This window comes from Colletotrichum fioriniae (genome assembly GCF_027942845.1).
Source record: "Colletotrichum fioriniae strain IMI 355084 chromosome Unknown scaffold_7, whole genome shotgun sequence".
In the NCBI taxonomy this organism is placed as follows: Eukaryota; Fungi; Ascomycota; class Sordariomycetes; order Glomerellales; family Glomerellaceae; genus Colletotrichum; species Colletotrichum fioriniae.
The window spans coordinates 1,507,824-1,535,212 of record NW_027076843.1 but is presented as its reverse complement, the minus strand read 5'-3'; the positions used below and the strand labels follow the sequence as shown (position 1 = coordinate 1,535,212).

The following is a 27,389-nucleotide window of genomic DNA, read 5'->3' as shown; positions in this document are numbered from 1 at the left end:
GGTCATGAGTGAGTTGAATCACTTTGACATGCTGCCCGATGCCTGAGCATGCGCCTCGATGTGGCCTGGTAGGAAGTGTTCAGGCTTCTTGGATCGCGTCATTTTTGGCTTAAGGCTCGCAATCCCTTCAATTTTCAAAAGGTTCTGTTTTAGCCGCCGTAATATTCGTAGAGGCGGTACGAGGCTCACAGTATTGACTTATTCCTGTGGTTGGTGATCGTTGATGTACGCCTGCGATACAGAGCAAATCGAATACGACAGGCGAATGTGCTTTGATGAAGAGCATATCCCGGACGTTCCACGTCTACTTTCGCAGGTTTGGCGCGAGTAGCAGGCTGAAGATCAACGAGACTGGCTCACTTGAACCAGGTGATGCGTAGAGAAATCGTCCAGGCTTTGTGTTAAATCGAGGGTGGGCGGCTGAAGCTCCTATTAGACACTATCGTTCATCGGAGAAATAAACCCTATCGAGATGTTAGACTAAGAATGGCAACATGAGGTCTATAATATAGGTAATCGACGGCGATTGTGGTCTTATTGTGTCTTGACAGACGCCCTGCTGTCGGGCCATAAGCCAATGCCTGTTAGCTAGGCCGGAGATCGGGCGGGATTTTGACCGGACTCTCGGAGAGCTCCTTCGTGGCGGCCTTATAAGTACCTTCATAGTATTCTCTTCCCAGTGGCCGCGATTGAACGTTGCGTGATTCTTATAGGCCTTCTGCTTGGTTATGTTGAACATGAACCGATGCACTTCCCAGCTGAAGAGGTGCTCTCTCTTTCGGAGCATCAACATCACCGGCGACTTCTTCACGATGACCACTTCAGTCGGCCAACCTACTTCGACTTACATCAAAAACTGAAGAGACTCTGATTTATATGGATACCCTGCCCAACAACAGGATCGTTGGGCAACGAAGGGGAGAACGTGACACCGAACAAGTCACGGTTTCGACAGCAAACATTTCTTCCTTGAAGAGGGGGGCTCACCCCGCAATTTATCCCCCGCCTAGCGTCGATCCCGAGCCCCGACCAAGCGCTCCCCATGTCTTCAAAAGGCCATGTATCCCGCGGGATTCAACTCTCTTCATTCCACCCCCGCAAAATCGTACGGTCGTCTGCTCACCCCGCTCCCATTCCGGTAAGCAAGCCCACCGCCAACGACCCATTCAGAGTCAAGTTGATTACCCTCCGAGGTAAGGCAGAGAGGAGCGTCAACGGCAAACAAGGGCACAGTCACACACCGCAACACACCTAGGGATACTCGAACAGATGGGCTCGCAGTCGGATGACACTCGGACTTTTGCGTAGGACCTCGGCGGGTGAGAGAAGACGCAAGTAAACATAAGGCTCCAGTCCCCTCCTCCGGCGGCCGGGACCGTACATGAAGCCCCGACGCTGCTGTGACGCCTGCCGGCGGCGTCATCGTAAGTGTGTTGTGCAACCCGGCGCGACGGGATGCGGCGCCTGCGTCGAGGCCGATCTCGAGTGTCACTTCGACACGACGTTACGCTTTAAGCATGCGCCGGGCAGCTCCAGAAAGGCGGCTCTCTCCGGGGACAGAGTTCAGAAGGCGGATCACCGAGGTTTGACTTTGACCTTCCTTTCTCAGATGATGCTTTACCGCGCCCACCCTTCCCGTCGGGCCCTTCGGGTCTTCTCCTAGCCCCCTCCTCCCCGAGGTGACCTTTTCAGCTTTTGTCTTTTCCACCCCGTCTTGGTTTTGCCCATTTGCCGATCAAGCAGTCCCCTCCATGCACGTCAGGAACTTACTCTCTGTGTTCAGCCCGACGCAAGAGCGAAGTAAGTCGTGTAGACGACGCAGCATCCGAGGCATCCTCATCACCGGCCGTCCAGTCCGTCCGTACAGCGGGCGACAGAAGCAACAGCTTTACGTCCAACCCATCCCCGCACGGTTTGACGCCATATGAAGGACAGCTCAACTTCGACTACTCACCGCCGGCAACACACGCATTCCGGGCCGAAGCCCCCGCACAACGATTCACCGGACATGGATCTCACGGCGACGGCAGTGCGCCCATCGGCTTTGTATTGAACAGCGGGCCGCCGCAGGAAAGCCGATCACACCACCGGGATAGCTTCACTTCAAGCCCCGGGTATCTCGACGCCACGCGAGATGGCATCACCTCGGATAGCGGGCAATGGCAGTCGGGGGAGGTGCAGCCTCAGCTCCAGATTTCATATCTCTTGGGGGACTCGCCGTCGACGCAGGCCGGGTCTTCGCATCAGATTGCCTCGGAGCGAGCTGAGAGTCTCATTTCGGATGCAGAATTCCGTATTCAGCCCGTGGACCCTGAGCATTGTGGTTTCACAGGACGCCAAGCCTTCTTATTTCGCACGTATATTTTGAGAATCGCGCCTTCGGTAAGTATTGCCTTACAACATAAGTATTTGTCATTTCGGTGAGGAAACTACAGTGTCTAATGACCCCAGATCGATGCGTGTCACGATGCTCGCCCCTTCACCCTCGACGTCCCCCGCCTCGCCCTCCGCAAGCCGATCTTGCTCAACGGCATCTTCGCCCTAGCTAGTCGTTTCGACACGCAAGGAAACGACGACACGAACGAAAAGTCCGATTTGGAGAGCACGTACTACCACAATCGCTGCATAGAGCTGCTTATCGAAGCATTCTCCCAACCGCCAGAGACGTGGGACTCTATTCTGCTGACGGCTGTCGTGATCATGCGGTTATACGAAGAGTACGACAACGAGACAGACTCCCACTACCACCACCTCCGAGGCACGCGGAACCTGCTCAATCACGACGCCATTGCCCGTTTCGTGACCCAAGGCGGGCTGGCCGAGGCCGCGAGCTGGGTCCACCTACGGCAGGCCCTCTATGTGTTTCTAGTTCGCAGGACGCCAATCGAGATCTGCCTAGAGAATTTTGAGAGGTCTTCGACTTTTAGGAGTAACGACGACACCGCGCATGCGAACCGGATCGTCTATCTGTTTGCGAAGGTGCTGAAACTCTTCTTCCCGGAAGACGGATCGGGATTTCGAACGAGCAGCTCAGAGACTTGGGAGGAGTTGCAAAACGACGTCGACGTGTGGTTCAAAGAGAAGCCACTTTCTTTCCAGCCTCTTTTCTATGAACGGGCGGATGTGGCCAAAGGAAGACCGTTCCCAACGTTGTGGATGGCCGCGGATCCAGGTGAGAATACCTATCTAACGAACGCTGCTCTGTTCCCTTGAATTTTGAGCTGGAGAGTCGCTGACAGCAAGGCGTATGTAGGCACCGTTGCTCTTGGATATTTCTACGCCTCGAAAGCGATATTCTGCTTTCAGGATTATAACAGCTCAAACCCGACAGCGGGGTTTGAAGGAACGAAGAAGAGGATGGACAGTGAGGTGAGTTCCAATCGGACGAGTTCTCTTGCACTCTGCTAAACAGCACATAGCGTGAAATCACGTTCTATCTATGTATGCTTATGGGCTTGGCCCGGTCCAATGAGGCTGTCAACGCATACTACTTACCCGCCCATATGCTGTCCTTGTGTAAGTCAATCGAGATGATGTACTCGCTAGTTGCGGGATTCTAACACTCCTCTCAGGCGGTCATCTAATAAGACACCCCCTCGAACGAGAACATACAATTAAGTATCTCGCACAGGTAAGGACCATTGTGCAATGGAAGACAGGGGCGTTGGTAAAGACTTTGAAGGAGCAATGGTCACAACTTGATAGTTTTCAATCAAGATGATTCAATTCCACTGGCTATGCGTCATGGTCATTGTCGACACTATCTCTTCTCTTTACATCAATTTGCATCGCAAATGCGTACCGCGGGACGGTCTCGGCGTCACGCGGAACAGCCCTAGTCTGACTAGACGCCATCGTTGAAGCTGTAGTGCTTATCCCAACGCTGATGTTCGTTAGAGACGTCCTTCAAGCAGGGCATAGCAAGGCATAGCAAGTAGGCAGAACATGACTTACAGTATCCCATGGCCGGCGCTTGTCGACAAAGCGCAGGTCCGTTCCAAGTCGGATACGCCCCTCAGGGTCGTAGTTCTTGGTCGAAGCATGGATCTAGGATCGCAGTAAGCAACTTGCGAGCATACCTCATGAAATGAAAGTAGAGCAAACTTACCATGTGTGCTGAATGGAACACAACATCGCCAGCCTCGTACGCGCTCACCAGCCACTTCTTCCCATACCGCCGTCCAAAGTCCGCCGGCCCATCGCACAAAAACCCGGTGCTCATCATGTTTGCATTGAATGCATTGTTCGTCTCTTCTTCGCTCATCCCGGCTGCCTTTGCTTTTGTCGTAAACTCATTCTCAATCTCCTCGCCCAGCTTCTCGCCGTCCTGCATGTAAATCAACCCGCCGCCCTCAAGCCGGACGTCGCCGATCGGCACCCACGCCGTCACGGACGTCGGCTCGCCATAGCGCATGAAGGATTGGTCGTAGTGCACACCGATGGCCTTGTTCCCCGGCGTGTTATTGCGGAGGAGCGTGCGCTTTACGGTGAGGGTGTTCTCATCACCCCAGCCAGTGAACTCGGCGACGAAGTTGCGGAGCACCGGGTGGTTGCAGAAGCCCCGGACTGACCCGTCCTCAGAGCCGGCGTACCAGTCCTCGGTGTGCGCTTTCAAGGCCGCCTCGGTGAATATCTCAGAGCGGTCCGTCTCGCCTGGCGCCGCATTCTTGACACTGCCGGCGCCGATGCCGGGGTAATCTGCGGCTGACTTTGCGTCGTCGAAGATGCCTTCTCGCGGAGAGGTGCCGGGCTTGATCACGCCTGAGGGGGCGAGGGAGTTGAAGTATGATTCCCGTGCGGAGAGCACGTCTTCGCGTGGGATGAGGCCCTTGATTAGGAGGTAGCCGTGTTGACGGTAGCGTTGGCGGAGGACGTCGAAGTCTTCTGTGAGGTGGGATTGGATGAGGGGTTCGACTTCGTTGGCAGAGAGCAGGTCGTCGTTGACGTGGAGTTGGACACCATTGATGGTGGGAGGGGCATCAGGTGTTGGTGATTCTGCGTGAGGCATTGTGACGATTTTAGAGAGTTTCAAGAGAGGCACTTTATCCACAGGTTGTGGCGTCTATGCTGCGGGCGGATTGAAATATAGAGCATTCGTGATGAAGATACAGCACTTTGAGAAAGTAACAAGACATGAGAATCAAATTCACAGGACCGCAATCGTTGCTCAAGAGTTTTGAATCCCCTTATATACCCACCGTCATCCACATCTCAAGGTCCCTCATTGGAGACGTTTGTCGCCCAAGAGTGGCGTCCTCACACGTCCACGAGCATCTCGTGAAAGGGAATATAACCCGCGGAAAACCCATAGGGCAACTAGCCGGCGGAAAATTACCGAATCAGGCTTAACTGGCGGGAACGCTTACCATCCCTCATCCCCATCGTTCCCATATTTCCCCGCATTTCGTGCATTTTCCAAGCAAATCCGGCTCCGCGCTTGACGTTGTCAGTGCTCCACCTTGCCTGTTACGGACGGCCGGAACGCGGGCAACACTAGATTAGCGACCAAGATGGCATTGGACGGGCTGCGTTTCGTAGTTTTTGTGGTAGACCTGGCAAGGTGGAGGTGGAGGGCCAAGAGGGTGTTCGAGATGGATAGCTGTCTCCAATGGTTCGGTCTAAGTGGGATTCCCGGGATTTGAAGCGTGGTGACCTCTGTTGAAATAGGCAAGATTTCGCCGGTGGGATGCAGAGTTTCATGACGTGCCCGAGGTCGACGGTCTCGGAATGTTGTCCTTTCAACCAGCCATTCCGAGTAGTTCATTAATCATATTGTCAGGCCCTGAGATGCGGTATTTGATCCGGTTGGCCAGGTCATTCAGCACATTTCCAACAATATCCCAGGCTTTTCCAAAAATAAAACTAATGTCAGAGGCTCCATAAGGTGTCTTGACATGGACGCCACTCTCAACGCAAATGTATCAGAATTGGTGATTATATTGTAGTATCAATCTAGTCAGCTACTCTCATTTGCGTATTTCATAGGAAGAACTTGTTAGCTTCCACGATATCCGAGTACGAATGCTCACTTCAACTAGTTGGTGCCGCCGCAGCCCTGCTGATCAGTCAAAGCGCCGTAGAAGCTCTCCTTATACGCAGCATCAAGATATGTCTGGAAGTTGGCGTCAATGAACGGCACCTTGGTCTTCTCGTACTCAACAAGAGACAGCGAGCGCTCGGCTGCGTCGGGAAGGGCATCCCAAGCCACGAGAGTGCGCTCAAAGACCTTGTCACCATCGGCGCCCGTGAACGGCGACATGGCATTATCGTGAATCTGCATCTTTGGGTGCGTCGATTGCAAGTAGGAGATGTCACCAGTCTCCGCGGTATCCCATACCGTGTGGTCCTTGGTGAACGACACGCCGACAGGGAAGACGGCCGATACGTCCGAGTCGCCCTCGCAGCCCCAGCGGTTGACCCAGACGACGATACTGGCCCAGTAGTGAGTGTGGCCGTTGTCGTTGCCCTTGGCCCAGCGGACCTTGGGGAAGTAGTAGGAGTACATGACGGCGGTACGGCCTTGACTGCTTCCACGGCGGACGTAGACCTGTCCGGTTCCTCCGTTGCCGCATCCGCTTCGTCCGCCGCCGGTAGGTCTCAAACCAGCTCTGTGAACGACGATTAGCTCATTCTATTTGAAACGTTCTTTTAAGAGGTTCATTAGCTTACCCGAGGCTTCCAAAGGCGTCGACGGCCGGATAGGGATCACAACCTCCAGACACGAACAGCTCGGGATTGAATCGGAGTTGGAGTTGGCCCTCCAGTCCCAGAGAAGTTGCCTCATTCAAGGCGGCGACCTTGTCATGGTCAATCCAGTTGAGAGCAGTGCTGGTCGGGGCAGCCGATGAAGTAGAAGTGGCGATGGTAGTGCTCCACACAGATGAGGTGGTCACAAGAGAGGAGGCAGGCTCCGATGAGGTCCAGGAGAAGGGGGCGCTCGTTGAGGAAGGAAACTCTGATGGGGGAGCCGAGGAAGTCCAAGGGTTGTAGGTCTCGGATGCAGTCTCCGGATCATAAGACTGAGAGGGAGTTGGGACCTGCGTGGGCGTCGCAGGCTTCTCGGTTGGCTTCTCAGTGGGCTTCTGCTGGGTGGGCTTGACCTCCGGGACGGACTCAGGCAGATCAGGCTTGTCGTCGACGGGATCCAGTTCGAACTCAGGCATCGATCCAGCGGCTCCAGAGCCGGCCGCTGCCGACAACACAGCAGTCTGTCCCGCCGCGATGGGGAGAAGCGCACCAGAGGGCGCCATGACAAAGCCGCCCAGAATTCCTCCGATAATAACCGCGCCGACGGCTGCGGCAACCGTCTCTCCGTTACTCACATGGATCGGAGCCGGCGTAGACGACGGCTTCAGGGCACTGCTATGCCAGGTTGAGGATGGAAGTTGACTGGGCTTGCGGGTAGAAGAAGAAAGCGGGCTCCATGTTGGTTTCCGGGAAGAGGAAGGGGCATAGCTACTCCAGTGAGAGGAAGTGGTGATGCGGATCGACTTGGAGAACGTCGATGGGACGTGAGATGACGTCTGGTTTCGGGGAGGCACGACACTCGGGGCTGGCTTCGGGCCCGGGGCCGGCTTCACGCTTGGGAGGGGCTTAATTCCAGGGTTGACGGCCCTCTCAGCCAAGACATCGCCGTCATCCTGCGACTCGGGGTTGTAAGGGCTGTCGGGAGAGGTGACCTGACCAGTGATGGTCGTGGAGAGCAGAAGCAAAGTCAATGCGTGTCGGATCATTGTGGACAGTTAGGGAGTGACTGGAGGACTGAAAAGGAGTGCAGTGCCCTCTGAAGCATACTTAGTCAAAGACAAGGCACTCTTCGCGAGAATGATTCTTTATATCTAGGACAGGCATTTCTGTCGATGACGGAGTTTCCGTCATCTTGGTAGCCTTACTGGTAATAAAATTGGCTTTCAGCGCCGGTCTTGTTGAAAATTAGCATTTCGTAAGGATGGAGGCACATTCAACTCAAATACAGTGGGGGATGGAAATGTTGTAGAAACTCTCGGTAAAATATGATTGAACGATTCAGTTTGCTCTACTTACTCAACGCCATGAACATAGTGCCTTGGCAGGAACTCCACATTCCCTAGAGGCCGATGATGTGATATAAGGTAATCGAAAAGGAACAAATGTGAGAGGCGGCGTTACCGACTTGCAATAGACACATATGTTTGATAATGATTTGCGTCGCCCGAGTAAAGGTGTATGTAGCGACATTAACGTCTGAAAACTCGCCGATCACTCATTCTGTGCAACTCAACTTAAAGGCTTGTACGGATACTATCCGTCACAGTATATTGCTAGGCTTGGGAAACTCGAAACAAACGACTAACACCATCCGGAGCCTTTTTCAATTGCGAGCGATTACAGCGGTGAACGAAGACATCACCCATAGAAGCACAGGCCGCTGAATATCGGTGAGTCCGGCTACGTTGGGGAACATAGGCAATTTGCAGAGGAGGGGCGGGAATGGCCGAAGAAACCGAGTTGATCAGCCTCACAGACCGTTTAATCAAAGCTAGTTTGAGTCAACTCAATTCAAGCCCATATTAATTGTCACTCATTGAGAGTTCGGCTAGCGGAGTTGTAACCCCACTTCTTCCGGTTCGCAGCGACCCTTCATTTACTATGGACTAGTTGCCCCGATATATGCTGCGACGTCACAACTTGAGGCGTGAAGTATGCCCACGTCCTGCAATGCACTTCATCCTGCCTAGGGATGTCACTTATTCGAGATTTCTCAATGGCCTGCATCCGTCCTCAATGACCCACCTTAGAGGCCCAGAAATCGTCAGCTTGAGATTCTACCCACGCCCCACAATCATAGCCGAGCTGTCAGTAACGTGGCAAAACCTAACAACATACGGATAGCGAATCGAGAAAGAATTGAAATTCAGCTGCCGGAAACTACCAGTAGACTGACCCTCTTATTCCCGGTCTTATTCAGCCATTGGAGGGTTTCAGTAATATCAGTAATAAACCGAGTCCGAGTTTGCCTGCCACGGGGCCCATAACATCTTGTTCAAGGGCCGACGGGGTTGGTGAAACACACGTTACGACCGTTAAACCCCGTACAGGATCACGTGAAAACCCGTTCGAGGCAAGATTCTATCATGAGGCTGAGCGTAAAAAATCAATTTCATGGTTAGAAGTTTTCACTATTTCTCTGTCATAAGGCAATCCCCTCTACTCCTGATTCCTATCGGCGGGGAAAGTAAGATGTTGTGTATATTCTTTTTGCTCAAAAGCTGAAGAACTACGTTCAAGTGCTCCAGATATCACTGGGAAGAACTTCTAGGTTTCCACCACTTCGTTTCCAACTCCTCTTTAGCCTCCTGATCAATGTGATCCTTCTAAAGTCAAAGATATGTTATTGACTACTTGACACGTTGATCAGTCAAACTCGCACACACCGACAACAGAGATGTCAAAAACGATTGAACTTACTTCAGGCAATCACTCGATTGAGAGATACATATTATTCTGGCCGTCCTCCCTCTTGATAATGATCTGGTCAATGCCCTTGCGAGGAAGCATACGGTATACGGCTCGGTAAAAAGGCGTTTGGTTGAAGATAGCCCAATCCGCTTCCTGGTCGGGTTTGACTCTAATCTCGTCTTTGAAACGGAGGCCGTACTTGGTGCGGTACTGGGTCATGGCTGTCTTTGTAGCGACGTTTTCGACGTCGTCAATAACGACCCACCACAAATCGTCGGGATCGATTGTTTCCTTGTCGCAAAGAGCCGCGAGGACTTGGGACATGTACAACTTGTCCTCGTGGTCCTCTTCCTTGCCATTGTAGGCCAAATAGACGGTCATGGTTTTTTTCTCGACGTTGATTCTGACCTTGTTCAGCGGAGCGTTCCCACCAGAGTAGTGAGGACTAGTGACGATGTATAATCCATTCTGATACTCCTCAACCGTGTACCCATGCTCCTCCAAGAGACCGGCGTAGACTCCCAAGATGGAGAGACTGAGGAGGAGGTAGTAGTAGAGAGAGCGCATTGTAACAGTTTGAAGAAGTTGACGCTGAAGATGATGATACGGCCAGCAGCCTCGGAGTCTAAAGATTTGGGAGCCTGTGAGATTTAAGGAACCCAAAGGCCGGGAGGATTTGCCTGGATCTGAGTCCATTAGGTAAACAAAACATCAGATATCCGCCAATCTCTTCGCAGCTAAGAGGTCTATCACTCGCGTTCTCGTGAAGCAATCAAGGTGCCCAAATGAACTTCGGAGTGTCCGTCCAAATTTCCGTCTTTGCTTTTTCAGTTTTTCACAGAATCACGAGATGTTTCAATCATGCTTCATAGGTCACTAGGGATGTGAAAAAATCCTTTTTGAGGCGTCTGGGTCTGTACGTTTAGCGTATACAGATCATGGTGATCACTTAGGTAAACAAGCCTCATCCTCCAACGGGTAGCAATATTAAGGTTACGGCAATTCGTCGAAAGTGGGTATCATCCCTAACGACTCGACTCTTTATGCTTTCTCACCGTGTCTCTCCGTTCATTTGGCCGCTGGAATATTGCGTTTGAGTTACGAGATGGTAGCTTCATTCTCTTCATCCCACGGAGCCTGCAGCGGTTGGACATCTACTCGCATCGATGGAAACCGCCAGGTGGCCAGAGATATATAATATCCAATGCATACACTGGTTTTCATCTACCACCTTCTTCAACAGCTCAAACTCAACCAACAACAATGAAGCTAACCAATTTTGCAACTTTCCTGCTTGCTAGTGTCCCGAGCGTTCTCTCGGCCACTCTGCAAGCTCGAGCAAAGGACGTGGCCGTAGATGGCAAATGGAAGAACCATGACGACATCCACTCCCTTCCAGCTGAAGCTGCCTCTGGTTCCAAGGGAGAACTTCAACTTCGCTTCCAGCCCTTCATCAAAGTTCTGGGAGGATGTGTTCCGTTCCCGGCCGTAAATTCTGAAGGCTTTCTCGGGTATGTACACATCTACACTGTCTCTGGTAACCGGCCATAGGCTTCTAAGAACTAACCCTAATTCTCATGAAGTGCCGGTCTCAAGCCCACCGGTAAGGGAAATGGTGACTGTGGGTCTAGTGAAGGTCAGCTCTATGTCAGAACTGGCACAGTCAAAGAACGCACCGGAATCATGTACTCCTTCTACGTCCCCAAAGTCAACAAGGAACACCGTCACTATTGGGCATCTATTGTCGTATGGGTTTACGGTGCCGACGTCAACACCGCGCAACCCGTGGGAATCAGCTACCAAACCGACAACGGAGTGTACAACGTTGGCTCATATCCCGCCACTAAATGGTCGTCGGGAGCTAGTCTGGTGGGCAGACCCACGCATCCGCTCGTGGCTTACTGGGGCAAGAAAATCGTCGGCCCGCTCACCGAGAACATGGAAAACACCCTCAACCTTCCAATCATCGACTGGGACATGCTCCCGGAGCCTGCTCAGAAGCAGCTGGACGGTGCCATTTTCGAGCACACCTCGGTCCCCTTTATCGACAAAAACTTTGGCGACAACTTGAACAAGGCATTCGACGAGGGTTTTTATGCCGATCTTCCGGGCGGCGACGGCGATGAGGATGGGGGTGACCCCACTGATCCGGAGCCGGCTGGTCCGATGCCCTCCAAGGCCCCGCCGGCGCCCACCGCCTCGCACAAGCCTCTGCCGTCGGGAATCTAATAGAACTCAATTCCGCATCGTAGGCAGATTCGGCGGGAACTTACCAACTGTATTTACGGTGGAGGTGGCTAGTATCGCATAATTATTAGGCGGATGTGCTTCGTTTAGGTCTAGAAAGGCAAAATTGGTGGTTTATCAGCTCACCTGAAGTAAAATAGACGTTTGTCAAGTTTTGCGGTTGAGTCCCATTCAATGATTACCACATCACGAGATGGACAATCTGTGACTGTCGTAGGAGCACGGAAATATGACGCCTGGGATGTTCCGATCTGAACGTTCCAACACCGCTTTAGTGTCACGTCCAGAAGAGAGCCTGGAATACGCAGTAGTTACTAGAGCCAAATAATTCTTCAGGTCATGCTGCTAATCTCGAGGTGAACTTCTAGAAACTCTAATCAAGAGCTGTGCCGCTATTATCTAGCCAGCTACGAGAAGTTCCAGGGCTGCACAGAAAATACTTGGAGTAGATATTTCTAGGCTCCCATTTGGTTTAGGGAAAAGCCGGAAACGAGACCATTGAGGGTACATCAGGTATCGAGTGAGAGAAATTCAGTCATGGTTCTGACAACATGTAAGGTACTTGGGAAATCAAGACTTATTGTTCCTCATCTAAGTAGCGAATGGCAACCTCCAGTCCTCCATGGATAAACCGGTGATCGAATTTTGAATAGATCGATAAAGACAGGCTTTCATCTCATTGATCACTCAAGAATTGCCACCTAACTCAACTGCCAATAGCCAAACTACTTCTTCCAAACTAGATAGCCATCTCTTTATATGTCCAAGCCGGTAGGCTCGGCAGCCACGGCCGTTGTAGTGACGGGCGGGTCATCGGCTGGAGGCACATCGTTTGAAGGGCAGTCAGGCTCCTTCTTCACACCGGCGTAGAAACCATCACGGTAAGCGGCGTCAATCTGAGCTTGGAAGTGATCGTCGGTAAAGGGAACCTGAGTCTTCTCGTACTTGACGTCCGTCAACGCCTGCTTTGCCAGCGCGGGGAGAGAATCCCAGCTGATGAGGGTACGCTCAAAAAGCTTATCACCATCGGCGCCGGTGAAAGGCGCGATGGCCTCGTCGTGGATTTGAATCTTGGGGTGTGTAGCCATATCGATGCCAACATCCGAGGACCTGAACGAGACTTCTCCGGCAGAAGCCGAGCCCCAGTTCAGATGGTCGGTTGTGTAGGATATGCCGACGGGCCAGATGGACGTGATGTCGCTGTCGTCGCAGCCGAAGCGGTTGACCCAGACGACAACGCTGGCCCAGTAGTGGCGGTGACCATTGTTTTTTCCCTCGGCCCAACGAACCTTGGGCATGTAGTAACTGTAGATAATCGCCTTGCGGCCCTGGCTCTCACCACGACGGACGTAGACTTGAGCCGAGCCACCGTCACCGCAGCCACTGCGGCCACCACCAGTAGGCCTCAGACCAGCGCTGTTCGACATCGTATCAGCATGTTGTCATCATCGAAGAGTAATCTATGCCAGAAAAACATCTGAAAAGAAAGGGAATTTACTTACCCAAGGTTGCCCTGAGCATCCACCGCCGGGTAAGGATCGCAACCTCCTGAGACGAAGAGGAAAGGGTTGAAACGAAGTTCCAAGCTTCCACCAACGACAGAAGCCTTCTGAGTGAATGGGACGACGGCATCGTGATTGATCCAGGGGTGACCACCAGAGTCATCCCCACCGCGGGGCAACAGTGATGCAGAAACGGTCTGGGAGACGGCGAGGTAGCCCAAAAGAGGGCTAAGAGATTTCAACAACATGACAGCGGCAAAGGAGTGACGGTTAGCAAGAAGCAAAAGAGTGTGGGTAGACGATGGAAGAGGACCCAGAGCAAAAAGAAACAGCTGCTCGACGCAGACTTTATTTGCAGTTTCACGTCGGGGACGCACTACGTCTCTTCATAAACCAGTGCATGCGTTGCTGGGCGGCCGCGCACCAAGATCAAAACTGTAAATAAATTGTCGCCGGGGAAAACGAGGCGATGCCTTACGATTTCCAAAGTAATTTGAAGGACTTAGGTAAGTGCTATTGTGTCCCTCTTCTAGACTCCCATCTGACTCAAGATCGGATTTGTCCGTACGCGGACTAGGAGGGCGAGATGTGTTAATTCCTTCAGTGTGACCTGAGCCGCAGTCCTTACCGAATATTTTACTTCAAGTCTTGGCCATTACCGCCAGTAAGACCTTTCGTCAATTTTGTGTTTTCTCCGTCACTTCCCATTCGGCTTCTGATATCTACATGGTCTGAGTCAAATACAGTAATAGCAATTGTTCGAGGTCAAGTCAAGTTGCGACGGGAAACATTCAGTTACTGAGCTATCGTAGTAGAGAAGATCCATGGGCTAGGACTAACCAGACCAACGCAAAGTCCTGAGCCCTATAATTCATGACTAGGAACGATCGACTGAGTTCGAGAGCATCTATTAAGCTTCAGCGGTGTCTTGGCCGTGGATTGCGCCAAAAGTATTCCGTGATTCGGATATTGCCGCCTGATGGTGGAACTCTCGGCACACGGGGTGGCCCGCCTCTAATTTGGACACTGTCTGTGCCGTAAGTGAGAATCCACGAGGAAATTCCCGTGGTTCGTCCAAGCTCTGGTAGCGTCAACCTTGTTCTGTCAGAAGGAACCGACTTTACTGAGACAAAGCGGCAAGAAACAACTACATGCTTTCTAACAGCACGCGACAGCGGTTCGCAAATGTCAAGATTGTCCACCAAACGCGCGTTTGTGCCAAGTCCGGCAGTACCGGCGGGAGCATGCTACTTATGTACCTATATATACTTACCTTCTCAACCAGCGTTTGCATACAAACGCGAGCAAGATAAGTGGATAATGTGTCAAAGGCTGGAAATTTTCTTCGAGCGGCTTGATTGGGAATGACATAGTCATGGATTCCAAGGGCTCTCTCACTTGAGTTCGATGCTATTGATTGGACAACAGCCGGAGTTGACACAACTCTTCATCCCTTGGACACCGTCGGGCGTATGTGCCCTGAGCAATCGAGGTTCACATAAGCATTGCGCCCGATCGGATCGCAACAAACCATAGATCTCTAGTCTTAGAAATCATTTACAATCTATTGCTGAGCTTGTACTCCCCGACTTTGCTGACATGCGAGAAGATGCATCTACTATCTGAACCTGCTACGTGCACTGAGCACCTATCAATTCACACCGGTATAAATTCAGTGTCAATTTCTGTCTCCAAGCTCTCGTGGCCCTCCTATGCATGGCCATACGGTAAGCACTAATCTGTGATCTGCCTAAGCATGCAGTCCATGGCCTGCAATGACGACCATTCTTGCCCAGATCATCATATCTTGGCAAGTAATGAGGATTCTGGGAGGGTAGCTTATCACTTGCCTTTAGAACTCGTATCACTGTAAGCGGATTAGTAGTTCAGCCTAGTGGTTTACTTTAGCTTACTCAGAAATACCTAGAAGCACATGATTGATCAAGTTTCTCAATAATGCTTGTAGGAGGGGGCGCAGCTAGTCCATGACGCTTCCAACACAGCACTTACCAGGCCTCTGTACAACGTACATGTAGGATTTACGGACCTCAGATCATGCATGCAGAACTTCAAATCTTGGACAGTAAATGTTGATCGGGGTGAAATCAGGGGCCATAGAAGCTCGAAGAGGTTCCCTCGGGCGTCCCCATGTCTTAGGATTCTCAGCTATATCTCGAGGTAATATCCCTTCGTCAAGCTCAATCAGTCCTCCCACAGGTGACAGAACCACACGCAGCCAACGTTGAACATATGTCGTTCCGAGCGAAATGGAATTGAGATTCTACTTTATAATATCTCTGGTGGCAACTTTAGCGGCTGGCCAAACCTGCTACTGGCCTAACGGGGTCCCCAACGATGTCGTCAAACCTTGTCCTGTTGTCGCGGGCACCGAAGCAGCCGCGTGCTGTTTCGAAGACCACTATTGTCTGTCGAATGGTCTTTGCTTCGAACCTTTGACGTTGACCATGTACCGTGGGGCTTGCACCGACGAGACTTTCCAGTCAAGCGGGTGTCCCAAATACTGCGACAAAAGCGACATACCTGGAGGCGGTAAGTGCGGCTTTAATGAACAACTACCAGGCAATCTCATCGATGAGGATAAACGCTGATATGTGGAACCACGTCTCATAGACAGTTCGCTTCATATCGGCGTCTGGACTTGTGGCAACGCACGATTCTCTTGCAGCAACCTGCAGAATTGCGCGACCGGCAACTTCACCGTCAGTCTTCCCGGCAAGATCACGTTAAACGAAGCGGCAAGCACGGATCTTGGAGACAGTCCCGCAGCTACATCGACCACTGGAAACAGCACTGGTACGTGCCCTACGGGCAGTGATACAGACAGCAAAGGCAGCATTTCTCCGGGCGCCGCGGCAGGTATCGGAGTTGGCGTCGGTGTGCCTCTTGCAATAATCGCCGGGGCACTGGCTGTGATGCTGTTGCGCGAGAAGAAGAAGACGGCGAAGACCACACAAACATTAGAGATGACTGAGAACGACGGCTCAAAGACTGGTGGTCCGAATACACAGTCCGTTTGGGGATATGCTCATGCGGTTTCTCCCGAGCTATCTAATCAGCAACATGTTCGACACGAGCTGCCTCAGTGAATGAGGGCAGACGACTGGAAATCGTCGAGTACCTTTATACAGAACCACTGGATTTATTTATTGATACAGCTACAGTCTCCAGGGTGATGTTTCAAAAAATTATCTGCGCTTAAGTGTTATACATATGGGTATGTATTGATTGTATGTTTCTAGTCTATTGTATGAGCTGAAGAATCTAATGAAAGAGGTATCAATCTCGCTATAAGTGCTATGTTTGTGTGACCGGCACACTCAACTGTACGTAAGTGCAAAAAGAAACTGTAAACATGTCTTCATAATCAACATCAATCAGACAGAATACTCTGCTCGACCATGATTGGTTCTGAAAATGTTTACCACAACGTCACTACAGCGGCAAGAATAGTTGTCCAGAGCAGCGCCTTTGTGGGAGACAGCGAGCCGGCAAAGTTGCCTTCGCCCTTCTGGCCCTTTTCGAACCCTTGTTCGTCTCCGCCGAGATACAAAGCACCAAGGTCTGTCAGCCCGCCGTCGCCGTCAAACAGCGACACGGAGTTACCGGTCCATGCATTGGCCTCGTCCTTGCGGAAGGCACCGAACCAGGCGTAGCCTTCGACATAGTCCAACCCGTCCAAATAAGTCAGACTCTCGTTCATCATGGCGAGAGTTGCATCCGTATCTTGTTTGGGGAGGGCCATCTCCGTGATCCAGTACTTGAGGTCCAGCGATGTGGAGTTGTAGAAATCCCGCAGCCCGTCGAGGTGGTTCCTGAGCCCGGTCACGTCGCCGTACCAGTGCACGGCGACGAAGTCGGTCGGGCAGCCGTTGTCATCAATGTCGTAGCATGACTCATTAAACTTTTGCAGCCACTCTATGCCCTGCGGGGAGCCGGTGACGACCGGGTGGCTGATGTTCCACTTGCGGGAGCCAGAGTTGCGGAAGGGCACAATGTGCTTAATATAGGCTTTAGCGGCATCTTCTGGGTCGATGCTGCTACCGCCAGATGATGTCGTTCCGTCGGGCTCATTGAATGTGAGGAGATGGGTTGATGATTCAGGTAGTGCGTTGAGACGTGTGCTGAGGCCAGAATCTGAAGCGTCATCAACGCCGTGGATGAGCGGGATGAACGCGATGGAGCTGTTCAGGGCCTGTGCAGGCCATGTTGACCATGTGTAATACCAGCTGATCAACGACTTTGCGGAGGTGAGCAGTTGGCTGTCGGCTGTGTGGTCGTCGCCCTGGAAAGCCAGCCCACGTTTTGACAGTAGGTCGGACTGTGCGAATGCTGCGGAGTGGAGGGCCAGCGAAGCTAGCAATATGCGACTCGTTCGTCTCATGGTGCCGCAGGTACAGAAATGGCCCTTGTCTAACGTGAAAGAGAGCAGTGGTTCGTGGAGGATGATCCTTGTGTGATTTGATGCATAGAAATCGGGATCGGATGCAGCCGATGGAGGTGCCGACTTTGCAGATATATTTGACAGTCTTTCGAAACTCGACTGTCCAGGTAAATCGTTGATGTTGCAATGGACAGAAGAACTTGTTTAGCCGACAGGCCTGACAAGCAAGATTCCTTCTTGCTGACGGCTCTCACGCCCATCTCAGTCGTTGACCTCATTCGATGCCATCGCGCTCTTGGCGAGGGGCGCTTATTTGGTGACGTCATACTCCCTGGTCTCTCACTCCTTGGTTGGTGCCAGTTGGTACTGGCCAAGGCAAGGCCCCTTGCAAGCCACACCGCAACGGTCTTGATTGCTGACAATGCCACAAGAGACAATTGAGAAGTTGGTTTAGCAAGGGTCCTGGTCGAGGTCCGTCATTGGTCTTGGGTCTAGACATGTGTTTGATAAGGAGTGGTGCCATGGACAGAAAGACTCCCATTCAGTTGCGGCTGTCGGCGATGAGGCCCAGCACGCCCCTGTCAGATCATGTCATCGGTTCGCGCAGCGAGGAGGAGTAGCGCAGTGAGTGCACTCTGAACTTGACCGATTGTTGAACTAGGAAAGGAAGTATCCGCGGCGAGACAATTTCAAGTCCAAAAATTGACTGCATACTATCAAGTGCACAGTCGCGGAGTCCCTGCAAACTATAACAATGTGGTGCAATGGATTGATAAATCGAGACTCTCCAACTCTCCAAATCGCGGAAGACACTCAACCAGTGCTCATTCTCTTGTCGTTGATGTAGTAGTACTTTTTTGTCATACTTTAATCTACGTGAAAACAGACAGAACTACTAGACATTGACCCCCACCAATTGAAGCCCAACTGCCTAACGTATTGACGGTTCCCTAGAAGCTACATGTTTGGTAACGCGTGTCGAACCGATTCCGAGTTACTCGGAGCCTTGGGGAATATGGACGGCTTGAAGGACTGCCCCCACATCACTTACGAATACGGGAGGACTTCGCGATTGAACCCGCCTCAATGTCTTTAGGAATTAGGAGTCAATCCCTCCCCTAAGTACGCCACATCCCGTTTCGGCTCCCAGGGCTTAAGTTGGCCGGAGCTCAACAAATGCTTTTCAGCTGTATAAAGAAACCAGCATTCCGTTGCAAACTCCATCATCTGAGCTGAGTCCGAGTCAGAATCAACTACAAGGTAGGCGGGTCTCGTCTCATGTCTATCAATAGTGAACTCAATTGCACTGTAGAGAAGCCGAGTAGTAAGTGAGGGAAGGAGTTATCCGCCCCGGTACTCGGTAAGGAAATGCGGGATATGGCTATCAGTGCGCACACGAATTGTTGCCGGTTGGTTCCGCAGGTACATTTTTCACTCTATGCGCGACAAGTCGGGTATCCGTATACTGCAGCTTTTCTTACTTTGAGACATCATTCTGAAAACTCTCTTATACGATGTGGATCTCTCTTGACTCTGTATGAACTGCAGAGGTTGAATCAAGTGTAGATGATATAAGTACAAGTCGTCCTACAACACCAACATTGATTTTATGACCTAATTAATCACATTAACCACACTTCACAGTACCAAAAGTTTCGACACCTGGCCATCGAGCTTGATCTTTTGCACCAATCATCTTTTCGAGTATAGATTCACAATGCACTTCCAATCCACAACCCTCCTCCTTGCCGCCGCTATCATCTTCCAAGGTGTTTTTGCGCAATTTTGCACTGGCCCTCCCTCGGACTGCAATTTTGAAGACGTAAGATTGTCCACCTGTCCCTGAATTTCGGGTGATCCTCAGGCAATTGGAAGATTAAGTGCTAATGATGCGACTCATCGTAGTGTAGAATCAACTACGCTGATCCTTGGGCGATCTGCAAGTCAAAAGTTCGTGCTCACTGCAGAAGAACCATGCGGGTGGGCTTCATAGCTGACTTGTATCTAGTGCACACCCAACTCTGGCCGAGATGCCGCTGTTTCCTGCTGCTCTGGATCGTTGTACTGTCCAGCATAAATAATCTCAGCGCAGTATCACTCAGAAAAGAAAACGTGCGCACATAGGGGCGGATCTTATGACCATTTGCATGGTCTGCCTTTTACAGCGCGTAGACGTAACCATCTGTCTGGCTATCGCGTCGACGCCATAGCGCCAGCGATTTCAATGTACATATCAAGCTCCAACTTCAGTCGAAGATTGGAGTTTTGAAACAATGACTCTTCTCAGATGTCACCTTCAAGTCGAAACGGCATGTCATGTTCTGCGCATTTACCTTATTAGCCATATGATATCAGCCCTGGAAGAGACAAATCCGAAAATAAATACGGCAAGTCCAAGCACACGAAAGCCATTCTCTGTCGTCCAATTTTCAAAGGATGTCGCAATCTTCAACATTCTCTTTTCCTGTGTCGAGTAGACCATTTTCGAGGCTAGAATACAAAAAGGTCAAAAGCAATGGTGCCTCGAGGGCGAATCGAACGCCCGATCTTCTCATGACGGACAACAGTACGAGTGAGACGCTTTACCACTGAGCCACCGAGGCAGGAGTAACCAGATCATGGTTGGTGGTCCACAGATGCTGGCGGGTCAGCGCAGGACGACTAAGTTACACCGCTGATTTGGGTCTCACGATGCACCGACCGAGGAGTTGGAGATGGGGGTGGTGGTTCGTCGGAACTTTGTACGAGGAAAACTCTATCATTCGTTGACGCACCTTTGTGTGGATGACTAACGTCCGCGCGGATTGCTTCGTCTTACCGTTCCCCGCGCGCGGCTCGTTTCGCCTTTCCCCTAGTTGGGACGAAAGAACGTGGGTAACTGCGCGCGGCTGTAAGCACCAAAGAAACCGCGCGGAGTTGATGCGAGGAGACGACTTCCATAGGCTGCCATGACAGTGGTGGTTTTCACATGTAGTCTTTGACTGCACATCTATCTGACCTTAGTACGCCTCTCATAATCGACGCGCGCGGGTCTGGCGTGCTTATGTGAAGTCGAGTACAGGTCACTGTCCGGCATAGAGGGTGATTATATCTCTGACGTGGTCAAGCGGGGCTAGAACAGGACCACTTGAGTCGATTATGAATCAGCGGCTTGAGAGCTGAAGCTGCAAAACTTGGGGGGAAAGAAGCGAGGGACACGCTTTGGGTGCACAGAGCGTTGGCTGTTCATCTTTGGTATAAAAAGACTGCTTAACCAACATGCATCAACTATTACGTCCGAGTACTTCCAGTCTCTATTAACCTTCAACCTGACATATGCCTTGCTGAACTCTTGCAGCAGTCAGTCAAGTCGCAGGCTTTTTGATCTCTATCGAGATGAGCACCGCTAAGAAAGTTGCCGTCATTGCGACGAGTACCCGAACCCCACGTATTGGAACCAAGGTCGCGGAATTGGTGAAAGATACCATCACCACAGATGCTACCACCAATGGCATCGATTTGCATCTCGTAGAAGTCGCTTCTTTCAGACTTCCTGTCTTCGATGAACAGATCATTCCCGCTCAGGTCCCAGCTGCAGGCGACTTCACTCATGAGCACAGCAAAGCATGGAGCAGGGAAATTGCCAAGTACGACGCCTACATCGTTGTGGTTCCCGAATATAACTACGGCCTTTCTGGCGGCACCAAGAACGCCATTGACTACTTGTATAACGAGTGGATCGGCAAACCCATTGTTGTAGTCAGCTACGGCATCATGGGCGGCAACTCGGCATCAGCGCAAGCGCAGAAGACGCTGGAGGGCATGAAGCTCCGGGTTGCGCCGACGCGACCGGCGCTTGCATTTGCGGGTGGGGCCGGCCCGGATCTGGTGGCTGCCATGGGCCACGGGGAGATTGGGGAAGAGTCACGGAAGAAGTGGGAGGGAGAATCAGAGAGCATACTCAAAGCCTTCGGAGAGCTGAAAGAACTTCTCAACGCGCTTGCTCAGGCGAAGACGGGTTCTTGAGAAATTCTAACCTTGCAGAACTGAGAATCAACCGCCAGTGCCCGCCCATTGATGGTGGCTTGAAAAACAAGCTTGAATTTTAGCTAGACTTAGTTCGCGAATTCTAGATCACCTAACCCAATTCACGCGGTGGAACTCCACCTCGTAATGTCGCTAAACCCCTGTCTACAGCATCGTATTCCTTCGTGTTGGTTGAGCTACTGCTCTGCTGCCTATTTCAAAGATACTGTGCCGCTTGGTTTTGCATTAGCCTGGAATTCTCGTCGCATCGGCTCACAATTTGATCCCTTTTCACCCTTCGCCTCTTATTCTCAATTTTCCCTCCTTTTCCACCATGCGTCATTCATCGCCATCATTCGTTTTTTGTCCTTCATCGTCATGAGGACGTCCGTTCTTTTCGCGCTCAGCGGCTGCGCTGCCACTGCCCTAGCGCAAGTTCATCTACCGTTCTCACATCGACCTCGGCCGAAGGTCAGTAGCAATGTCGGAACCAGGGACGAGGCGGACCGCCGATCAGTTTCTGCGATGGATGTTTACGTGACGGATTGGAATTATTTGGTCAACGCCACTGTCGGTACACCGCCACAAGATCTTTCCTTGAGAGTCTCCGTGCAGGCAGAGTACACCTGGGTCCCAAACGCCAAATATTGCGACTACTACAACTACAGCGACTATTACGATTCTTCCTCCACCAGGAGTGCCTATTACCTCGATTCATATTCGTGCAAATACGGTGCTTTCCAGAGCAACGAGTCATCCACCTACGTCAACCCCGGCACCGAGGACTTCAGCACCAGGTACTCGGTCGGCCGAGCTCAGGGAGAATGGATCAGCGACACATTAGGCGTGGCCGGCAGCCAGATATCTAAGATGATCATGGGCTACGTTCAATCGGCAGATGTATTGATCGGTGTCCTGGGACTGGGCTTCAACACCACCGGCGGTGCGCAATCCACCGCCAGCCCGAGCAGTACCTCCAATTATCCTACCGTTCCTGAACGCTTGTTACAAGATGGTCTGATTAGCTCCCCTGCGTATAGTCTCTGGCTCGACGATGCATCTGCCAAGGCTGGGAATCTTTTGCTGGGCGCAATCGATACATCAAAGTTTGAAGGCCCTCTGATCCGTTTCTCAGTGCGTACAACGGGGACATGGTCCACAAGCAGGCGATTTGACACCTTCATCACGTCCTTCAATGGAAGCAAGTCGGATACAGGTGACCTACAGCCTCTCGGAGGATCTTTGCGCCAACAAACCGACGCATATGACACCTCGAATCTGGTCCTTCTCTCGCCAGATGCTGCTTTATCAGTGCTACCCGACGACATAGCCTTGGATCTCTGGGCTCTCGCTGGGGCTTCATGGAACGATGACCTTGGCTACGCGATCATTCCCTGCACCGCGAACACCACCATGGGTCGCTTGGCCGTACAGCTCTACGGGCCGGAGGGACCTGTTTTGAATGTAGCTCTTGCCGACCTCGTGGTGTCTCAAGATGCTTGGTCCCATTCGGAGTGGTCTTGGGAGACTGAGTCGGCCTCCGAGTACTGCTTGTTTGGAGTGCAGTCGGAGAATTCCACCTCGACATACACGTCTCCTTCCTATCCTTACTCCTTGGGCAATGCATTCCTTAAAAATTCCTACATGGTATTTGACCTGATCAATGAAGAGATTGGCATTGCAAAGACGAAGTTTGGCAGCACGCAGACGGAAGACCTCATTCCGTTCTCAAGCTACGGAGCCGAGATCCCCGCGTCGACGAGCGTCATGCCGAACTGGTGCTCATCTACCTCGTCTCGATGTCGAACAGGTGATTCGGGCTCGGGCTCCGGAGACGGATCCTATGGCGGTAGTACAACCTACCTGGGCGATGGCTATTACCCCGGACACCTTCCACTGGAGGCAAACCTGGCCATCGGCCTCAGTGTCGGTGTCTTCTGCACTATGGTCATGGGTTTGTCTATCTGGGCCATCAGGCGAGGCCGCCGCATCAGGAAGGCGCAGAAAGAGCTGGCTGAAAAGCAAGTTGATTTGGAATCCGGCGGGGAGACACGGGTCGGGGCTGCCGATGGAAACGCGAGCAACTTGGCTCAAGAAGCCTCGCATCCTCAACATCCGCCAGTCGCAGTGACTCGAGATCCTTCTGTAACAGATGCAGCTGCAGAGCAATGTGCTCCTGGAACTGTGGGAACTGCCAAGTGAGAGAGTAGCGTTTGCCAGATAGGCTTAATGCAACAATCAACTTCCCCATGCCGCGAGGCATGGGATCTAATCGTTGAAACAATTAACTCATTGCGCTTCTGCCTCCTCGCTCTGATCCTTCGACGATATATACTGCCGGAGGCCGGGGGTCAACGTCAGTTGCAACCGAAGTGACGCGCGGACCGATCTGGTTTCCTCCTATGACTAAGGTAGTCACGAGACATGGCAAGTCGGATTGTCGGACAGCAAGTCGGGAGGTAGTAAACGTTCACAACGTCGTACTAGTTGCTGGTTGCCTAGATCTCAAGTATCATCCTGGTATCGAATGGTGGTTCGTTCCTCCTTGTAGATCCTAATCTTGAGAACCCGCTGCTTCGGGTTCCATTTGCAACGTTGCAGATCATATATCATTTGGAGTGAGCCTCATGGACATTGCAGATGGTATAGGATACCTCGGGGTCAACCGCCAATACCACTTTGCAATATGCAAGACATCAGATGGCAGCTACTCAGATGGTGTTAGCATCAAGAGGGTGCCCCTGATGTAGCCGCTCTTGACGAAAGGGCGGAGCGGGTGATGTGCCGCTGCCGTCTTATCACATTTTCACCTTCCAGAAGGGAATAGTGAGTTCCGTAGGATTTTTTTCAGTGTGGTGCTTGGGACGGGGTAACTCTGAACCGAGTTTGGACTGTTTCGGTTGGGGGTTGGTCTCTCTTTTGACAGTGTGTCTTGTTTAGATGTCTCGGCAGTGCAAGTTGGCTTGAGTTATCAAAGACAACACCCACTCAATGCAATTGATAGTTAGCAGAAACACGTCACAAGTCTCTCCTATAACTCCCTTACTGCGATAAGAAACCCACAGCTTTTGGGGGATTCGCCAGAAAGGAAGCATGTGCTCACATTGAGCCTGTCCCAAACGGGCGATAAGCCCACGCAGTGGAGGGTCACATTCGGCCCCGACTCGGTCATTCGCCCTACATTGGCCAAATTGTAGGCACATGGCCATTCAAGGGTAGCTCCTGAAGAATATGAGAACTCAGCCAATCTCAACGACTCTTCTTATTGTGCTAACAGAGGAAAGTCGGCTACCACCTGCATTAGCCCCGGCCCCTCACCTTGGTCCCAGCCACTCACCGGGCACCATCGCCAAATCCTCACCTTTGGTGTTGGCGCTCCCTGGACACACAAAATTTCACAGCGAATCTCCGAGCTCTTACCTACAACCAGTGCTCTGGGTGGGTACAAATCACTATGGTGTGTTAATGGTACATTGAGCGGCCAGGCTTGCAGGTCATCGTCAACTTCACTGCTACCACTTGAACGTGACAAACGGACGTCGCGCTCGAATTCTTGCACATGGACAGACCGGCACACCAAGAGTGAATCGCAGAAGCGGATCTAAGGGGTTTACAAGCCCAGAAAGAATCCACAACCTCACTTGAAGACGCGTAACGTTTCGCTGGCAATGGGCCGGGTTTGCAAGTCACACCCAAACGACTGGACGTCAGGACTTGAACAATGACATTGTTGCTTGACGGCTGACTACTGTAGATAGCGTCTTGTCTAACATCGACGGACTCAATTAGTATAATATGATCAGTTGATCGCTTCATGTCCAGTGACGTGTACCTGACTTGCAGAGACATTCTCGTAGTCACTCCTTTAGCAAGCTATTTAACGGATCAACTCATACTGCTTTCAAGATGAAGCTTCTTCAATCATTAATCATTATGGGTGGCATACTCTCAACAGCTGTGCGCCCCTCCACGGCGGCGCCGACAAACATCACGGAGCGAGGTCTCCAAGGCTACACGAATGCAGTCTACTTCACCAACTGGCAAGTAGTTTTTAGATCCGAGGTAAACAAGCTCAGCTAACCTCATTGAAGGGCTATATACGGTCGCAATTATCAGCCCCAGAATCTTCCGGCATCGCAGATCACCAATGTTCTCTATGCCTTCATGAATCTTCGCGCGACTGGCGAAGTGTAAGTGAATTCGCAGCTCGCCCTAGACGACTAGCGCAGGAACAGGCGAGCTAACAGCCAAACCCACTCAAAGCTACACCGCCGACACATACGCCGATTTGGAGAAGCACTATCCCACTGATTGTAAGGCTTGTTATTCATATAGGAGATGACACCGACTCATGCTGACTCATTGGAACTTCAGCTTGGAACGATGTTGGCACCAACGCCTATGGCTGCGTCAAACAGCTCTACCTCTTGAAGAAGGCCAACCGCCGAATGAAAGTCATGCTCAGTATTGGAGGCTGGACATGGTCGACCAACTTCCCCGCTGCCGCTAGCACGCCCGAAGGCCGAACCCTCTTTGCTCAGTCCTCGGTCAAGCTCATGAAAGACTGGGGTTTTGACGGCATCGATATTGACTGGGAGTATCCAGCCGACGCCACCGAAGCAGCCAACATGGTTCTCCTGCTTCAAGCTGTCAGAAGCGAGCTGGACTCCTACGCCGCCCAATACACTCCCGGATATCACTACCTGTTGACTATTGCTTCACCTGCGGGCCCTAGTCACTACAACGTTTTGAATCTCAAAGCAATCTCTAATGTTATTGATGCTTTCAACTTGATGGCGTACGATTATGCCGGTTCCTGGGATGCCAATAGCGGCCACCAAGCGAACTTGTACCCGAACCCTAGCAACCCATCGTCAACGCCATTCTCCACCGATGCCGCAGTCAACGATTACCTCGCAGCTGGTGTTCCTGCCGCAAAGATAGTTCTCGGCATGCCCATCTACGGACGCTCATTTGAACAGACCAACGGCATCGGCCAGCCATTTTCCGGCATTGGCAGCGGTTCCTGGGAGAACGGAGTGTGGGACTACAAGGCTCTGCCTCGAGCGGGCGCCACCGAGCTCTACGATGCCACGGCGGTTGCCTCCTACAGCTACGATTCGGCTGCCAAAGAGCTGATTTCTTACGATACTCCCGCCGTGGTGCGGACTAAGGTTTCATATCTGACAGGCAAGGGTCTCGGTGGTTCCATGTTCTGGGAGGCGAGCGGTGACAGAACTGATAGTGGGAGTCTTCTGGCGACTAGCTTTAATGCTCTTGGTGGCGCGAGCACCCAGGACCAAAGCCTCAATCAGCTGAGCTACCCTAACAGTCAGTACGATAACATACGCGCGGGCGTCCCTGGCGGTTGAAGCTGAAGCATCTGGTGTGATGCTGAAACTTATGTCATTTTGGTCTCTTTTACAATATGGTGTTTGGCGCAGTATGTTTCGGACAACCTCGAAGGCCCAGTTGTCAGACCGGCTCATCCGACATTTTCTTTTACTCTGGGCTCGCATATGGGTTCTCAGCTTTTCTACTTCTCTTCTAATTACTATCTTATTCTTGGCCAATACTTCACTGCCTTCAGTCTTTCGATCACATCCGCTTCGATCTAGCTGGTTCCACCCACCTCTGATGCCTCTAGTCTCTTGCAAAGCCGTGAAGATGTTACCAAAAGTCAGTTGCTGGCAGCTTCTCCGTCCTTCTCTTCAATCTTTTGCCCATAGACAACGTGACTGCAAATTTGTTAACAAGGAGCTATCTGAGCAAGTGTTCTAAGGCTTTTTCAGCTT

At 51.7% G+C, this 27,389-nt stretch overlaps 10 protein-coding genes and 1 non-coding gene across 11 annotated transcripts; 5 read left to right on the top strand and 6 right to left on the bottom strand.

Annotated features, from left to right (window-relative positions):
• Window positions 1-1,751: 1,751 nt before the first annotated feature.
• On the top strand, window positions 1,752-3,213 carry N0V96_006591 (uncharacterized protein; the record flags this gene model as incomplete). Its single annotated transcript, XM_053195054.2, is given in 3 exon segments — window positions 1,752-1,800; window positions 1,814-2,382; window positions 2,452-3,213. 3 exon segments carry the CDS (start codon window positions 1,752-1,754, stop codon window positions 3,211-3,213), a joined length of 1,380 nt encoding a protein of 459 aa, XP_053047625.2.
• A 631-nt stretch (window positions 3,214-3,844) lies between these two features.
• Window positions 3,845-5,008, bottom strand: N0V96_006590 (uncharacterized protein; the record flags this gene model as incomplete). The annotated part of the gene is made up of 3 exons (XM_053195053.2): window positions 3,845-3,883; window positions 3,955-4,047; window positions 4,109-5,008. The coding sequence occupies 3 exons, from the start codon at window positions 5,006-5,008 to the stop codon at window positions 3,845-3,847; spliced, it is 1,032 nt and encodes a 343-aa protein (XP_053047624.2).
• Window positions 5,009-6,034: 1,026 nt separating this feature from the next.
• On the bottom strand, window positions 6,035-7,733 carry N0V96_006589 (uncharacterized protein; the record flags this gene model as incomplete). The annotated part of the gene is made up of 2 exons (XM_053195052.2): window positions 6,035-6,608; window positions 6,670-7,733. The coding sequence occupies 2 exons, from the start codon at window positions 7,731-7,733 to the stop codon at window positions 6,035-6,037; spliced, it is 1,638 nt and encodes a 545-aa protein (XP_053047623.2).
• A 1,723-nt stretch (window positions 7,734-9,456) lies between these two features.
• N0V96_006588 (uncharacterized protein) lies at window positions 9,457-10,005 on the bottom strand (the record flags this gene model as incomplete). Its single annotated transcript, XM_053195051.2, has 1 exon — window positions 9,457-10,005. One exon carries the CDS (start codon window positions 10,003-10,005, stop codon window positions 9,457-9,459), a length of 549 nt encoding a protein of 182 aa, XP_053047622.2.
• A 696-nt stretch (window positions 10,006-10,701) lies between these two features.
• Window positions 10,702-11,667, top strand: N0V96_006587 (uncharacterized protein; the record flags this gene model as incomplete). The annotated part of the gene is made up of 2 exons (XM_053195050.2): window positions 10,702-10,949; window positions 11,022-11,667. 2 exons carry the CDS (start codon window positions 10,702-10,704, stop codon window positions 11,665-11,667), a joined length of 894 nt encoding a protein of 297 aa, XP_053047621.2.
• Window positions 11,668-12,440: 773 nt separating this feature from the next.
• Window positions 12,441-13,435, bottom strand: N0V96_006586 (uncharacterized protein; the record flags this gene model as incomplete). Its single annotated transcript, XM_053195049.2, has 2 exons — window positions 12,441-13,101; window positions 13,188-13,435. 2 exons carry the CDS (start codon window positions 13,433-13,435, stop codon window positions 12,441-12,443), a joined length of 909 nt encoding a protein of 302 aa, XP_053047620.2.
• Window positions 13,436-16,626: 3,191 nt separating this feature from the next.
• N0V96_006585 (uncharacterized protein) lies at window positions 16,627-17,589 on the bottom strand (the record flags this gene model as incomplete). The annotated part of the gene is made up of 1 exon (XM_053195048.2): window positions 16,627-17,589. The coding sequence occupies one exon, from the start codon at window positions 17,587-17,589 to the stop codon at window positions 16,627-16,629; it is 963 nt and encodes a 320-aa protein (XP_053047619.2).
• Window positions 17,590-20,108: 2,519 nt separating this feature from the next.
• Window positions 20,109-20,192, bottom strand: N0V96_006584. The gene has a single exon. It is a non-coding gene; the product is annotated as a tRNA-Thr (tRNA).
• Window positions 20,193-20,964: 772 nt separating this feature from the next.
• On the top strand, window positions 20,965-21,594 carry N0V96_006583 (uncharacterized protein; the record flags this gene model as incomplete). Its single annotated transcript, XM_053195047.2, has 1 exon — window positions 20,965-21,594. One exon carries the CDS (start codon window positions 20,965-20,967, stop codon window positions 21,592-21,594), a length of 630 nt encoding a protein of 209 aa, XP_053047618.2.
• Window positions 21,595-21,972: 378 nt separating this feature from the next.
• On the top strand, window positions 21,973-23,796 carry N0V96_006582 (uncharacterized protein; the record flags this gene model as incomplete). The annotated part of the gene is made up of 2 exons (XM_065757767.1): window positions 21,973-21,980; window positions 22,074-23,796. 2 exons carry the CDS (start codon window positions 21,973-21,975, stop codon window positions 23,794-23,796), a joined length of 1,731 nt encoding a protein of 576 aa, XP_065613684.1.
• A 1,731-nt stretch (window positions 23,797-25,527) lies between these two features.
• Window positions 25,528-26,966, top strand: CHT4_3 (Chitinase 4; the record flags this gene model as incomplete). The annotated part of the gene is made up of 4 exons (XM_065757766.1): window positions 25,528-25,634; window positions 25,686-25,784; window positions 25,858-25,907; window positions 25,969-26,966. 4 exons carry the CDS (start codon window positions 25,528-25,530, stop codon window positions 26,964-26,966), a joined length of 1,254 nt encoding a protein of 417 aa, XP_065613683.1.
• Window positions 26,967-27,389: the final 423 nt, after the last annotated feature.